This window comes from Pipra filicauda, unplaced genomic scaffold (assembly GCF_003945595.2).
Source record: "Pipra filicauda isolate LSUMZ 115617 unplaced genomic scaffold, ASM394559v2 scaffold4_size7858003_pilon, whole genome shotgun sequence".
Lineage (NCBI taxonomy): Eukaryota > Metazoa > Chordata > Aves > Passeriformes > Pipridae > Pipra > Pipra filicauda.
This window is the reverse complement of record NW_024104643.1, coordinates 916,411-931,241: the sequence shown is the minus strand read 5'-3', so window position 1 is coordinate 931,241 and position 14,831 is coordinate 916,411. Positions and strand designations below refer to the sequence as shown.

Genomic DNA, 14,831 nt, shown 5'->3' with positions numbered 1-14,831 from the left:
ATTTAAAAAAAAAAGTAGCCATATCAGATGTGTTTTTTAAGACAGTGAATTTGCTTTTGACATGTGTCATGGAAAAGAACTTTAATTAAGAATGCTGGAATATGTCGAATATCAAACTGTCATTAAAGTGTGTTTTTAAGACAAAGATCTTGAGCATTACATTTTTTACATTCTTACAGGAGAATAGTTCCAGTGCTCCAAAATTCATTTAATCATTTTTGTAATAGGACTCTAACCAGAAAAAGTTTTTTTTTCAAAAGTACATCAGTTTTCAGTAGTTTTATGAGTTTATGCTGGCAGATGATTTAATTTCTCTATAGAATCTGTGAATGTCTCCACTATTAGGAAAATTAATTACCAACTGGTTTATATGTGTATGGTTTTTTTTAGATCCTGGACCCCCTGTGTACCTTGCAGGTGAAAGAGTGGGCTCTGCTGGGATTCTGCTGTCATGGAATACACCGCTGCATCCAAATGGCAGAATTCTCTCCTATATTGTTAAATATAAAGAAGTCTGCCCATGGAGGCAAACAGCTTATACACAGGTCACAACAAAGCCAGATAGTTTGGAAGTTCTTCTCACCAATCTTAATCCTGGAACAACTTATGAAATTATGGTAAAAGCTTTACAAATGACTCTTAGTATTTTGAATTCTGATTAATTGTAAATTGTGTAAGTTTATAGTAGGTCCCTATAGAGTTTTCAGAGGGACATTGCTAATAAATTGTTGCCATATTACAAAATACACTAGTTAGGTGTTTGTTTGCAGTAATGTTTTTGAATGTACTTAAAAATATTTCCAACCAAAATTGTATTGAAATGTAGTTTCTTCTATTGATATTCTTATTGAAATATGGCATTATGTGCTAAAATATGAAAAGCAAAGGGTAGAATTTTCAGAAACATCTAAATCCATCCTCATCTTCGTTGAGTTTTAATCTTTCAAATGACTGGTGCACTTTGGATATTACATATAGATTTCTAAATCATCTCAGCCAGATCCAGAAAAGCAGGTCTTCTATGTATGGAACTTGTTTACATTGAGATTAGGCACTCCTGATCCATCTCTGAACTCTTCAACAATACATGACTTCAAGTGGACAGAAATTAACTGCTATTCTCTTGGCAGTAGTTGCCAAGCAATTCTTTGCCTGACTTACTGTTTCACAAGAACCTCGGAGAGGTTCCTCTTTTCAAAATCAAGAATGAAATGAAATTATGTTTTTGATTTGCTTCATTCCATATCATGACCCTGAGATTAGCTCAGCTGGTTAAAGCAGGATGCTAATAAAGCCAAGGTTGTAGGTTTGATCCCTGTTGGGCCCTTTATTTAAGAGCTGGACTTGATGATCCTCCTTGGGTCTCTTCCAACTTAGAATATTCTCTGATTCTGTGATGTAATTTCATACAGCACAAACCTATAAAGAAAATTGAAGTTGACCAGGCTAGGAATAAGGCTGTGCAAGGATCCTTCGTAAGGGTGGTGTGTCTATGTATGAAAGTAAAAAATGTAATTATGCCTGCCATTGTGGGAAAGTTGCTCGCTGTCAATCTAGTGCTGATGACTGTGCTGATAAAGCCAGTATATCCACAGCTTGAGAAATTTTTATCATTTAAACTCCTGCCTCCGGTCATCTGCTAAAAAACCCCACCCCCCAAAAAGAAAAAAGTTTTTCTGCTGCTTGATAAAAGCATTAACACTTGGGATCTAAGCAGATCAATCTCCTCAGATAAATGACATTATTAAGAGAACTCAATTTGCAATCAGGAGTACCACCAGAGCTCTTCTGTGGGGTTCATTATTAAAGGTTTTGGAAATTACATTCTTTGCTCAATATATAAATCTTCCTTGGGAAAACTGTGAGGCATTTTAAATAATTTGTTTTACTTAGCAGTAATTTGCCTTTTCTTGATATATATGGGAAGAAATTTTTCCCATTCCTGATGCCTGAAACATTTATCTTAGAGCAGAATTTGATTCAATGATTTGTGACCCACTAATAACCACTAAGGTGTAACACTTTCTACTTCGTATATGTGTACAAAAAGAAATATGACTTGTTTTCCTTCTCTTGAGGAATTTCTTGTGGTTCTTTGGTTGATGTTTGGGGTCTATTGTATCATTAGAAGTAGCTCTTGAATTTTGTATAAGTGAAAATTCTTCACTGTTTTAGGGTACCTGGCTTGATCCTTTTGTGAAATTCTTTCTGGTAAATAATGTGACATTACAGTTCATCAGAGCTTATAAGATTTGAATATAGGTTTCCAACCTGTTTGTAACAGTCCAGTCTTAATTTCTTTACATCTAATAAAAAACCAAACCAAAACACTTTTAAAGGAATAGCAGTTACAAGAGTTAATTCTCTAAATGCTGGAGAGCTATGGATAATTTTGAACATCTGATCATCGATAATTTTGTGAAATTATGCATGGAATATTTTTTTTTCTAAACTTAAATAATCGGTGACAACATAAGTCAAAGCATAAAAATTAACCTGCCTTCCAAATGTAAACTGCAGCTACTTGAACCTTGGATAGTACTTTGTTATCTGCGCAGTAAAATTGTCCTTTTTAAATGTTTCCAAGACTTTTTGTACAATGACTCTTTGTGGCAGTGGTGTCTAGAAGTTACCAGCACATTGTGTAAGCATTTATTTTGATTTCTCTTCACAGCTTATCAGTGCTTGTAGCTAAAACCTTTACCATGCAAATTTTTGCATACTTATGTCATAGTGACTTTGAGTTGTCTTGAAACTACACATATGAAATAGGAGTTTCCATGTCTATCTTAATGCTAATTTTTCTTTCTGAACCCTTTTTTTTTGAGATGAGATAAACCCCAGTGTTTAGGTGAGCACTGTAAATACTGTCAGAATTTTCTGACTGCCTGTCAGTCCCCTGAAACTCTCCAGTCAATTTCCTCAGCTACTGCAATTACTGTAGAATTCACCAATGCTTAAGGATGTTTCAAGTCATTGCCTCTGTGATGCACAAGTAGGTAGGGTTGGCTATAATCATGAGGTGTGTGTGCATGGGGGGCATCTTTGTATGGCTTAGGAAGGAGCTAGCAAGTGACACAGATTCTCCTTTACATCCTAGATGTAAAGAATACACTACCTTGTATTTCTTTGCTGTGTTTTTCTACTAGGGCTTAGTCCTTTTGTTTAAACAACTTTACAGTCTTTGAAAGATGCACTGTTTAGTGCTGAGAAGTGATTAGAACAAGTTTCCCTGTCTGACCTCTGGGCTCCCTCTGCTTTTTTTTCCCCTTCCTGTGTGCTGTCTGTCACTTCTATAGTGATCCACACTTAGTTTTGCACATCTGTCCCTTCTCACCCTGTGTTCCCCTAGGTCTGTGCTGTCAGGTCCCTCAGTGCCACTGCCATACCTTTGTTGCTTGATGTTGGCAGGAGGGAATGACCCTGGAGGAAGCTGGAGAGCTTTTCACTTTGCTTCTTCTTTCACACACCTCTCAGCAACACTCTTGGAATTTTGCTCATGTTTTATCTTTTGTTGTTTCTTTCACTTATCAAAATAAGAAGTTAGACTTCATTCCTCTTTATTTGTAAGTAATGCATGCTATGGCCCATCACTGCATCGAGTTGTCACTAAATCCTGTATTGTGGAGCGAACAGCATTGTTGTTTTGTTTATCTTCACAAAATCTCAATGTAGTGCCCTTCTGAGCACTACATTGAGCACTGAAGCACATCTACCATAAAGTGCATTCACAGTTCCCTGACATATTGTCTTTCCACAAAAAGACATGTTTTCCTTGGGTTTCTTCTCTGAGGGAGGTTGACCTGCTCTTGCTATTCTTCAGGAGATAGAGAAATAAAAGAGAACATATATTCCTTTTTACTCTTTTAACTCATGGTAAGTAAAATAGGATTGTGAAAGCTGGTTTAAGTGAATTATGTTAAGGAACAAGAGTGTCACTGATGTTATTCCTGTGGTTGAGTGCCATAAAATAGGGACTCAGCACTTCTGATGAAAATCACACGTGATTTCCTCCATTTCTTATTCTGTTTCCTACTTTCTCCCTTTTATTTTTCTACATTTATATATTGAATATAAATTTAAACAATGCAACTAGAAAAGGCATGGTCGTTTGTATATTTACAGTTTAAAAGCTAGAAGTTGAATCTCTGTGTATCCTTGAGATTTTCAGATTCCTAAAACTATATATTCTACAGATTCTCTAATGTGAATTCTTTTTTTTTTTTCTGTAGGTTGCTGCTGAGAACAGTGCTGGTATTGGAGTATTTAGTGATCTTTTCCTTTTTCAGACTGCAGAAAGTGGTAATTTTAATAAAGCTGCTAGTTATTTTAATTAAATCTGCTCCAATTTGTTCAAATAAACTATCCATGGCAAAATTCATACTTGAAAAAATTCTAATGCATTTAGAACAAAATCATAATTTTTTTCTTATTCTCTCACTCGGTGGCAAAGATTTATTTTGTTCTATTTGCTAATAACAGCATTTAAGGTGTGCACATATGGGTGTCTCTTGTATGCAAGGTCTGTTTCTGTTAGACTTTTCCTATACCAGTTTCTAGGTAGGCTGCTTCCAGAAAGTAAGGTCACAGGAGAGCAGAGCTACGTATTAAGTGGACCCATCTGTTGTTGCCTGCAATAGTACCAGGAGATAGATTTTGTTGTGGGATCAGCTCTGGCATTGCCTACTTAAATCAATCTGTATTGGTTTAGTGCTGGGTTCTAAGAAACCTTGCACAGAAACTATTGTACTAAATTTTTATGTCTTAATTCTGAAAAAAAAAATCTGAAATGAAAATAAAAATTAGAGGGTTTTTTTAAGATTAAAAAAACATAGTTTGAGTTTGCATAATCTTGCTCCTGCTCCAGGAGCACTTGTGCCTTGGCTGAAGAGCTGGCACCAGTCCAATTACGTCAGGATGAACCAGTCTCAGTGGAATACAGAATTCATGCTGCCATGGCAGTGACTGTCCCTCTGTGTTTAGGCTGCTTTCTGTTTCTGTGCAAGCTACAGAGTGAGATATCTCAATTAATGTCAGAAAATCATTGCTCTGCATGAGATTTCTAAGATAATGCAATAATATATGAAACCAAATATGAGAAGGAGTAGTAAACTTGCCACATGGAGCTATGAAAAATTATTCTTCTTCACTATTCTAAGTACATTATTGCTGGTGGAAAACCATATTTCTGTGAGCTTTATAATTTACTCATCTTTGACAGAGGACAACACTTAACATTTTCCATATAAGAACATAAGCTTTTTACTTTTTGATGCATTTCTGACTACATTTTTATTAAAGCTAAAATCACTTATTATGAATGTAATTGTAAGGTTTCTTCAAATTCTAGGTGAGTTATGTGTCACTTATATTACATTTGTACTTTTACCTTCTTAATCTTTTTTTTTGTTTTAACTCTTGCTTTGATGGCTAAAGAAAGCCAAACATCTTGATTAACATGCAGATGTGCAGTTTGAAGTAAGAAAGTTAACCAGAAAATAAAATTATTTAAATTTAAAGGCTGTGGTCTGGGAAAGGGGAAAAGAGATGAAAGGTCTGGAAAAGACTTAGCAGGACTAAAAGCACTAAATGGGAAGCTTGGAGGAGCTGTCTTAATTCACCCATGGAAGATCTGCAATTTTGGAATGCTGTTTTTTTTTAAATAGTGTAAAAAGCTAACCCTTTTCTCCGTAGTATCAAGGCTACCTATTATAGGACTTGCTGCAGACTGTGCTACAAGTAGGCAGGACTAAGAGAGAGGGACTACTCTAATTTGCAGGAAAGTCCAGATAGCATGTAAAATCTCATTTAGATGCTGCATGTCATTCTTTTGTGCTATGATTAATACAGATACTCTGACAAAAGGCCACAGAAACTGTCACTGATACAAAGAACACCATTTCTGCAGTAATAGTGAATAGTCTGTTTAAAGTGAGTTATTTAAAGCTACCGTAAATCTATATGCAGCTGAAAAGATGACACAGGTAAAGTGAAATAAAATGCCCAGTGTTGTCAGATGCTCTTAAACAAACAAAAATGGACAAAATTTTGCTACTTTTGGAATAGTAGGTGACTTTCTTCTAGAAAGAATATTTTTAAGCTGACCAAACCAATTACTATATTATTATGAGACTGAAATAGTTATATTTCTTACTTAAACTATATAGGGAAAGAGCTGGTTGTATATCAGCTGCTTTACATGTGTTTGTGAATGATTGTTATCTATTTGCTCCAGGGTTTGGAAACTAGAAATGGAATTACCAAAAAAAAAAAAAAAAAAAAGAGGAATTTTCTTTTTTTCAATGCTGAGAAGAAAAGTTTATCTTACTGCTTTTGTTTGTTTTGTTTTCAAGCTCCAGGTAAAGTAGTGAATCTCACTGTTGAAGCCTTAAATTCTTCAGCTGTAAATCTGGTCTGGTTTCTACCTCGGCAACCAAATGGAAAGATAACTAGTTTCAAGATTAGTGTGAAACACGCAAGAAGTGGAATTGTAGTGAAAGATGTCTTGGTTAAAGTAGAGGACCTTCTGTCTGGGAGGTTGCCAGAATGTAATGTAAGTGCTGTAAACCTTTTAAACTAGAAATAGACTTATCCCACTGAATATAGTTTTACATTGAATATGGTTATACATTTGAATTTTGAGACATAAAAAGTGGAGAGGCTTGCTTTTCAGAACAATTACAAATGCCTTACAAACTTAGACCCAAGGCAGGATATAATGGTTGAAGAAAAATCATTCTGTTCAAAATCATTTAAACGGAATGCTTTTCCTTGAAAAACTCGGTTTAATCAAAGTAAAAATGTTAAGAAAGGTTAAATTTGGTATCCATTTAACAAAAAATCGCAAAATAGATCATTTTTGTTCAGCTTTCAATTTTTAATTTTTTTGTTTGTTTGTTTTATAGGATATTCAGTTAGAAAAAAAACAAGAACTCAAGGAATTTTTTTGGTCAGTGAAGACATAGAGTAATATTAATGTCCTATTTTTTATGTAGCATGATAATGCTTTTTATATTTCGAAAATATGCTTTATTCTATCGCATTTCAATATTTTTGAAATACTTCTCATATCAAAATGAAAAGATGCATGATTATCAGAGTGATTTTCAAAAATACATTTGTAGTCCAAGTTGTTCTTAAAATAAGCATTCATTGAAAATTTTCTGAATTTTGACTATTCATTGCATTCAGACTTGTAACCACTGTATACCTTTCAGAATTTCTTGATGAAAGTTCTCTTTTCTACCATTTATTCTCCTTTTCCTTCTTACTCTGAGGACAGTGTTGCAACTACTCAAACTTTTTTCCTTTTTTCTTTTTTTTCCCCTCCAATTTTTTAGGCTTAATATTTTAATGAAAAATGTAGATGAATGAAAAAGTATGATAACTTTGGTTTCAGATTTTATTTGGAAAATCATCTTAGGCATTGTGAAGGTTCCTGACACCAGGCTGATTTAATTCAGCACTGAGAAGGCAGACTGCCACCTACTGAATCATAAGTATCGGTTACCATAATGTTTAACAGTTTTCCAGAGTTGTCTCCTGGCAGTGTGTACTAAGAAATTCTTGTCTGGTTTTGTCCATGATATATGGATATATGTATTCTATATATGTATATATACATACATATATAGAACATATATGTGATGTAAAAGGACCTCATTACAGAACTTTTTTTCATGAGGGAGACTGAACACTGAAAAAGGAATCTGGGAATAATTAAATGAATCCTAGAGAGATGCTTCTGTTCAGTCAGATATGAGATCTTTTTAAATAAGACAGGAAACTATAATACTGTCACTAACAGATGTACCATCACTGTCAATCTAAATTTGGAAATGGAGTGTAAAAAGGAGAACCAATTCAAACTAATATTTTTTCAAAGGTGGTCTGCCTTTTTTTGATCTACATATATTTACAATTATAGGTTATAGATACAGCTTATCATGTTTCATATTTTGTCTTTATAGGATAAGAGTGAATCATTTCTGTGGAGTACTACCACTCCTTCAACTACTTTTGGGAAATCCACAATTCCTTCACAGACTACAGTTACACCAAATACAGAGGCACCAAGTCAGATGAGCTCTGTTTGGAATGAACCGATTAGCTTTGTTATAACTAACCTCAGGCCATATACCACCTATCTTTTTGAAGTTTCTGCAGTTACCACTGAAGCAGGCTACATTGACAGCGCAATTGTCCGGACACCAGAATCAGGTAAATACTGCTTTCAAATGGAAATAAAGTTCTCAGATTTAGGTAAAAACTTCAAAATATCAATTTGAATTTTTGTTGCAAAATACTTCAGTCTGAATCTGTCTTTATCTGTATCATACTTTTGTATTTACATGATTACTTAATTTTACCCGACGGAATCAACTGATAATGTATGTAACAATGTATCTATTAATATACAGTGAGTGGGAGTTCAGTTATTATTAGGAGTCAAAGGTACCAAAGATATGGTCAGGACAGATCAAATTTTATGAAAAACTGAAGGTAATTTAAGAACTGCAATTAATAGTACAACGGAAGGAGAATTAAAAATAAAGATGGAGGGAAAAGGTGTCAGTCATAGTATTCAAAAAGTATGTGTATTGTGTACATAGCAATGCTCTTAAAGCTTCTTTGCCTTTGTAGAGAAATAAGCAGTATAAAGAAAACTCCTGTCATGTGGTTCCCAATCTGGAGCTATTGCAGAAATTTGTTCAGTAATGAAGAAATCTTTAAGTACTTGGTGAAGTTGATTTTGGATTACTTGCAATGCACTGAGAAGTTAGAATTGGAAACAAAGGTCCAGGAGATGGAGTTTTATAATGGCTTAGGTAGTGGACAGCACTGTTAGTAGAGCTATACCATAAAGGCATTCTAGAAGAATCATTCTGACTCTCTGTTTGCTAATACATCATTCTTTTGCTTAACTCGAGTTGATATTACTCAATTCCCTTTCTACATACAATATTCATAGCACTGTTCAGATGAAAAGAAATTTTATTCCCTTCTAAAGCAGTTAATTTGCATTGCTTTGATAGAATCTGAATAGCCTTAGTTTGCTGCTCTGTTCAGGTTAATGAAATTTTGGACAGTTTCTCTTCTAATGATATCAGGGCTAATCTCCAGTATTTATTTCACCCTCTTAACATCCTAGGATAGACGCACTGGTAGTAAGAAAACCCTGGAAAGTGATGAAAAGCTTACGGAATGGGATTTAGTTTCACCACATGCATAGAAATTGTCAACTGTTTGAAAGATAAGGCTTTCTCTCCTTGCATAGAGCCAGGGTCTGTGAAAAGGGAGGTGGGCTTACTGGTCAGTGTGAGTGTGCACAGGGCCAAAGGCACAGTCAGTCCTTCTGGTCCCAGTCTCAGTAAGTCCTTCCTCTTAGCGGCACACCGGTACACCCAAGCTCGTTGGTGCTCCATGCTGAAAATTATTTCTGTTTCCTCTTGCTAGAACTTTCTGAGCCATGCTTCAGCTCTCCTGTGTTTCTGACAAAAAGATATTTTTCTTGCTTTCATTTTTGGAAAGGAGGCTACTTCTTTAAAGTGTTTTAAAATGCTAGATTTTTTTTTAAAAATCTGCATGGAAATACTCCCTTTGCCAGGATGACTGTCAGTTGGAGGACACATTTACAAAGAGAAAACAATTAAAACTTGGGAAAAATAGTGGACTTCTGAGATGATGCTTCAGAAATATGTGCAGTTTTAACTTATGCAATTTGCAAAACTAAGGATGATTAAGTAGTCACTACTGACTAATCTATAGCACACATTTTAGAAATGACAGGATTTTTAATTTCTTTCATTTGTACAATAGTTTTTACAGAAGACAATAGTACTTTATAATAGCAGTATATTAGTTAAATTGTGTATTTGTTTACAGCATCAGTTATTGTCTCCATATTGGCTTAGATATCAGACATGACTCATCAAGACTGATTTTCATAGAAATTTATGTCAAACATTTTCCATATGTTTACTTCTGTATGCAGCATTTTTGAAAACTGGGTTTGATTTCACTCTATGTGGATGTAAACAATTCCATCTCCTTTAATTGGATTCTGATTTTAATATCAATAATAATCTCTCATTGCTTTATAACTGCAGTAAGGGGTACTTTAGAGAGAGCAGGGGTTGCATCCCATAATCACTTGAGTGTTGGGTTCATTTAATTTGCACAAATAGTGTCATGAAAATGGAAAATTACTCATGTATGAAATGTTTTAACAAACTTCATTGGTTACAGGTTTAGCTTTCAGGATAGTAATATGTATCATAAGAACTGCAAGAAATCTTCAATATGAAGTATTGTCTATGTGAAAAATGAACATATTCAAGGAAGGAAAACTTACCTAATGTGAGCCCTGTATTACTGAGCCTCACAATCATATTTGAGCATCTTCTGTATGTAATCTACAGCATGGTAAAATCCATGCTAAACTTGGTAGAATCCCTGCCATCTTTGTCTCTTAACGACTATTTGCATGCTACCAGTTCTCTTGATACCTTTTCTGAGCGTTAACTTAAAAGAGAAATTTAGTAATTTTAATGACATATACTTTTCCCTTCAGAATATTTTATGTTTAAAATGAATTGTCTGATATGTGGGTTTGGAAATCCTAATATAAATTATTTTATGTTCAAAGACTTTTTCCAATATTGTTTAAGTTCCAGAAGACCCACCACAAAATTTTGCCAAGAGCAACGTTACAGCAAAGTCTTTCTCAGTAATGTGGGAACCCCCAGCCATAGTAACAGGAAAGTTTAGTTACAGAGTTGAGCTGTATGGACCATCTGGTAAGTCAGAGCTGATGTTACCATTTCTTTTTCTTTTTTTGTGATTGTTTCCTTACACTTGTATTCTTACTGTGCCTGTCAATCAAAAATGAATATTTGAAAGCAGTGTTATGTATCCTTTTTACTATTAGATGTTTTAATAGTTTTTAGATTACTTTTAAGGGAAAAGTCCATCATGAAGAGGAGTATAAAATTAAATTCATATTAGATATTCTTAAGAATGGAGAAAAACAATTTTTCCTCAGTCTTTCAGGGCTAAGGTTGCAGCTGAATTACTGTGCTTATACATCCAAATCCTCCAATCGGGAGGTCTGGAGACACACTGTCTATAACGCTACCGCTTCTTTTGAGAACGCACGCGGGATCATTCTTGAGGAGAAAAGACAATGCAGAAAGAACCATGTCCTGTCAATACCACCTAAGGAGTCCTTCTGCTGCACCTTTTGCAACCAGTCTTGCTATCTCGCATTGGCTGTTTTAGCCACCAACGCGCTTGTAGCAAGTGTGGGTAGAGCCCTTCCCAAATCTTCGTTCGCAAAGCCCAGCCATGACATCCAAAGAATTCTCTATCTTACCTTTGCTCTTTTCTCTTTCTGTTAAAGATTTCTAGAGGATTTTCGTTCTTGTGCAGTATGCAATCAAATGTTTGAGTCTGTTTTGACGTTTTTGGAATTTTTTTGAACACAGAGAAATTATAGAACTGCCTGTAGTTAAGTAATAAGTTTATGAGCTGTATTCTAATGTTTTTATGAGACCACACAGAAAAAGCAGTAGAAATTATTTTTTTTAAAAAAAATCCCTTCCTCTTAAAACCCACACCTTCTTGAAGTGGCTTGTTGGTTGATTGGTTTGTTAGTTTTTTCCCCATACGTTCAGTATTATTCCACTGAAGTTTGTTCAAAATTAGCTTTTCCCCAAAGAAATTTGGCTTTTCATCGTTCATCATCCTGAAAAGTAGCCCTGGACTGTTTTTATTTTTGAGCTAGAATCTCTTCATTTTTAATTCCAGGTCATATTCTGGATAACAGCACAAAAGACCATAAGTTTGTATTTAGTAACCTTGTGCCGTTTACAACATACGATGTGTACGTCGGTGCTGAAACAAGTGCTGGGGTGGGGCCAAAGACTAACCTTACAGTTTTCACTCCTCCAGATGGTAAGTAATCATAGAGAAGCAAAATATATGGGCTGACTGTACATGACAAAGGGTTTCAGTTTTCCCTTCAGAGCCTTTCTCTGGTTTTGTCCAGTTCATACACTGTCACTACATTTATCCGTCTCTCAGAGATTGTGCAAGACATGAAGTCTCTTTCTGAATGAAGATGGTTATTTTTAGATACGGTAATTAAGTTGCAGGTCCCCCCTCTTCCCCGTTAGATGGCAGCAAGTGGAAACGAAAAACAGCACAGGATTTCCCACGGCTGTTCAGCCCTAATGTTTCTTATGAAACCTCTGGTTTGACTAATTCTCACCAAATCAAAGGCTCCATACCAGGGTGAACACCCTGGAACTTACCAGGGAACTTAGCTTTGAGGCAGACCCAACATCGAGGTCTTGTCCTTGTGCAGTCAAATGGTTGGTTCTGTCTGTGAACACTCTACTCTGTGGTTTAGAAGTTTTGGCTCCCAATAGTCAAGTCACCACATTAGAGTGCTGCATAGAAATGCAGTTTTATCTTAGATATATGTGAGATTGTGCAGGATTTTTTGTCAGCATCTGAGGATGCAAACAGAAAAAAACAAGATTCTGTGTGTGATGGGCAGTTTCAAGATAGTTATTTCTGTCTTATTCTAACTTTGTGTTGTGTGGCATAAACATATCTCTCAATCAGTGATTTCTGGCAATGTTTGTTTTCAAGGTATAACACTGGGAGGAACACCTATCCTTATTTATTTTATTATTTCCTGAAGTAGCTGCTTTTGGCAGCTCTCAGAGACAATTTCCAGAGGTAGCATGCCTGAGTACAGTCCTTCTCATCTTGTGTCAAAATGCACTGTCAAAAGCCAAAGGAAATTTTGGTGGGTTTGATATTTCTTTTAGTGTAATATATAATTTCCTGTCTTAATGGCAAATCTACAAATCCTCATTATGCAAGTAATTTCAAGATTGTGTTTTACTGAAGTGTATCAAATCTGAATATCATTCTATTGAATAGAAATGTATTTTGTCTCTGGAAGTCCTATGGAAAGTACAGTATCATTAAGACTAAATAGTTAATGAAGAAATTGAAACAAAACCTGTTATAAAAGAGAAATGAACTAGATGTTTTACTTTAATTTTTTTTCAAGCTGTTTACTTGTATGGTTTTAATAATTTTAAAACTAACCTTTCATTTTCAAATATACTTCAGATTCCATATAGGAAGACAGCAAAGATCTGCTTGATTCCAATACACTGACTTCAGCAGAACCATCCTGATTTACGTCATCTTAGTGTCTGACCATATGCATACATATGTCATATATGTTAAAAAAGCCAACTCAAAAGTAAAGGATGTGAAATTTGACTAGATGCCTGTTGTGCCTTGCATGCAGGACTGAAAAAGCTTGTAATAATCACAGGTGTTTAATCAAATCAATTTTCTTCTTTAATATTTAGTCCCAGGTGCTGTATCAGATTTACACTTAGCAGAAGTGGAAGCCACATATATAAAAATTGTTTGGAGGAAGCCACGACAACCAAATGGAATCATTACCCAGTACAGAGTTAAAGTACATGTGCAGAAAACACTCATGACTCTGGAAAACATTATTCTTGGAGATAAAAATACGGTATTCTTTTTTTTTAACATGGATTTTTTTTTTGTTAGATTAAATTTGCTCTCTGCCTTATCTGATAGTTATAGAATGTGGAATTAGCCACCACAGATGAGTTGTTAAGGCTTTTAAAAGCCACCTTCCTCATTCCACTCTCTCTGACTGGGTTTCAAAAAGATTCTCATAATGCTCTCACCATAACATGAAAAAAAAATGATTCTGGCAGAATGATCCAGACTGTCTTAGCTACTGAAGACAGGAAGTCATAGCCTACAGTCTTGTCCTTCTGAGTCCTTGAGTTCTTTTCTGCATAGGGTGACCTAACTGTAAGAGTTAGGTGCCTAGATTGATATACAGCCTGTAAGAGTTGCCTAGACTGATACACATATTTATGTGCCTAGATTGATACACAACCACTCAGCAAAACCTCTAGAAGATGTGGGTGTGAATCCTGTGCAGAAGTGAATTCAGCAGAAGTGTCACAAGGCTGGTTAAGTGTTCTACTAGCAAGGCAGACACACCTAGACTTTCTCCCTCCATTTGCATCCTTAAATTTACATGTGTGATACTACATGCTGAACTCCATGCTATGGTTGCTAACTAAGGATATCTGCACGCATCTATGGGATTATCTCTCTCTGGAGACTCACGCTGTCAATCAGTCCAGCTTCTGGATTTTGAGTGCTGATGTGCTTTACAGTCTTAGAGGAGAAGCTCTGAGTACACAGCACAGAAGCGCAGACTCCTAGTAAACATTCAGCTCAGGATTGAGTTCTTTCTGAGGTAGGGCTTTTCGGTTTGAATTTTCAATATAGGTGCCCAAAGTTTGCATAATTCCTTTTTTTATTTCAGACAATGATATCTTTCACTGGATCTGAATCGGAATCTAAGTTTTTGATGTAGAGCTCAATGAAGGAGTTCACTTTCAAGTTGAATGATATACATTATATAGAGCCCTGGAGGCAAACATTAAGTAAGGAGTAAGGGAAAAAAAAATTGGGATAAGGATCCATTCATTAAACCAGACAGGCGTCCTTGGAAAATTAAGTATGTAACTTTATAATTAAAGATTGTATCATAGTACAGACACAGAAAAATTAGAATTATCTGCACAGAAATATTTCAATGATGGAATTTCCTAGTTTCTGAGTTCTTAGTATAGCATCATTGCTGCTTTATTATAGTTTATTGAATTTTCTAATTAAAAACCAAAGCAAATAATAATAAATCTTTCTTTATTTAGAACCCCATTGACCAAACCTTAGAGCATCTATGG

The 14,831-nt window shown here is 35.2% G+C and overlaps 1 protein-coding gene across 1 annotated transcript in view; it reads left to right on the top strand.

Moving 5' to 3' along the window:
• The window catches only part of PTPRQ (protein tyrosine phosphatase receptor type Q), a 135,014-nt gene that overhangs the window by 29,009 nt on the left and 91,174 nt on the right, over positions 1-14,831 (top strand). Inside the window, exons 20-26 of the mRNA XM_027747790.2 lie at positions 391-617; positions 4,233-4,302; positions 6,354-6,553; positions 7,971-8,220; positions 10,671-10,799; positions 11,809-11,955; positions 13,398-13,570. Coding sequence (XP_027603591.2) covers positions 391-617; positions 4,233-4,302; positions 6,354-6,553; positions 7,971-8,220; positions 10,671-10,799; positions 11,809-11,955; positions 13,398-13,570 — 1,196 coding nt within the window. The remainder of the gene's footprint in view (positions 1-390; positions 618-4,232; positions 4,303-6,353; positions 6,554-7,970; positions 8,221-10,670; positions 10,800-11,808; positions 11,956-13,397; positions 13,571-14,831) is intronic.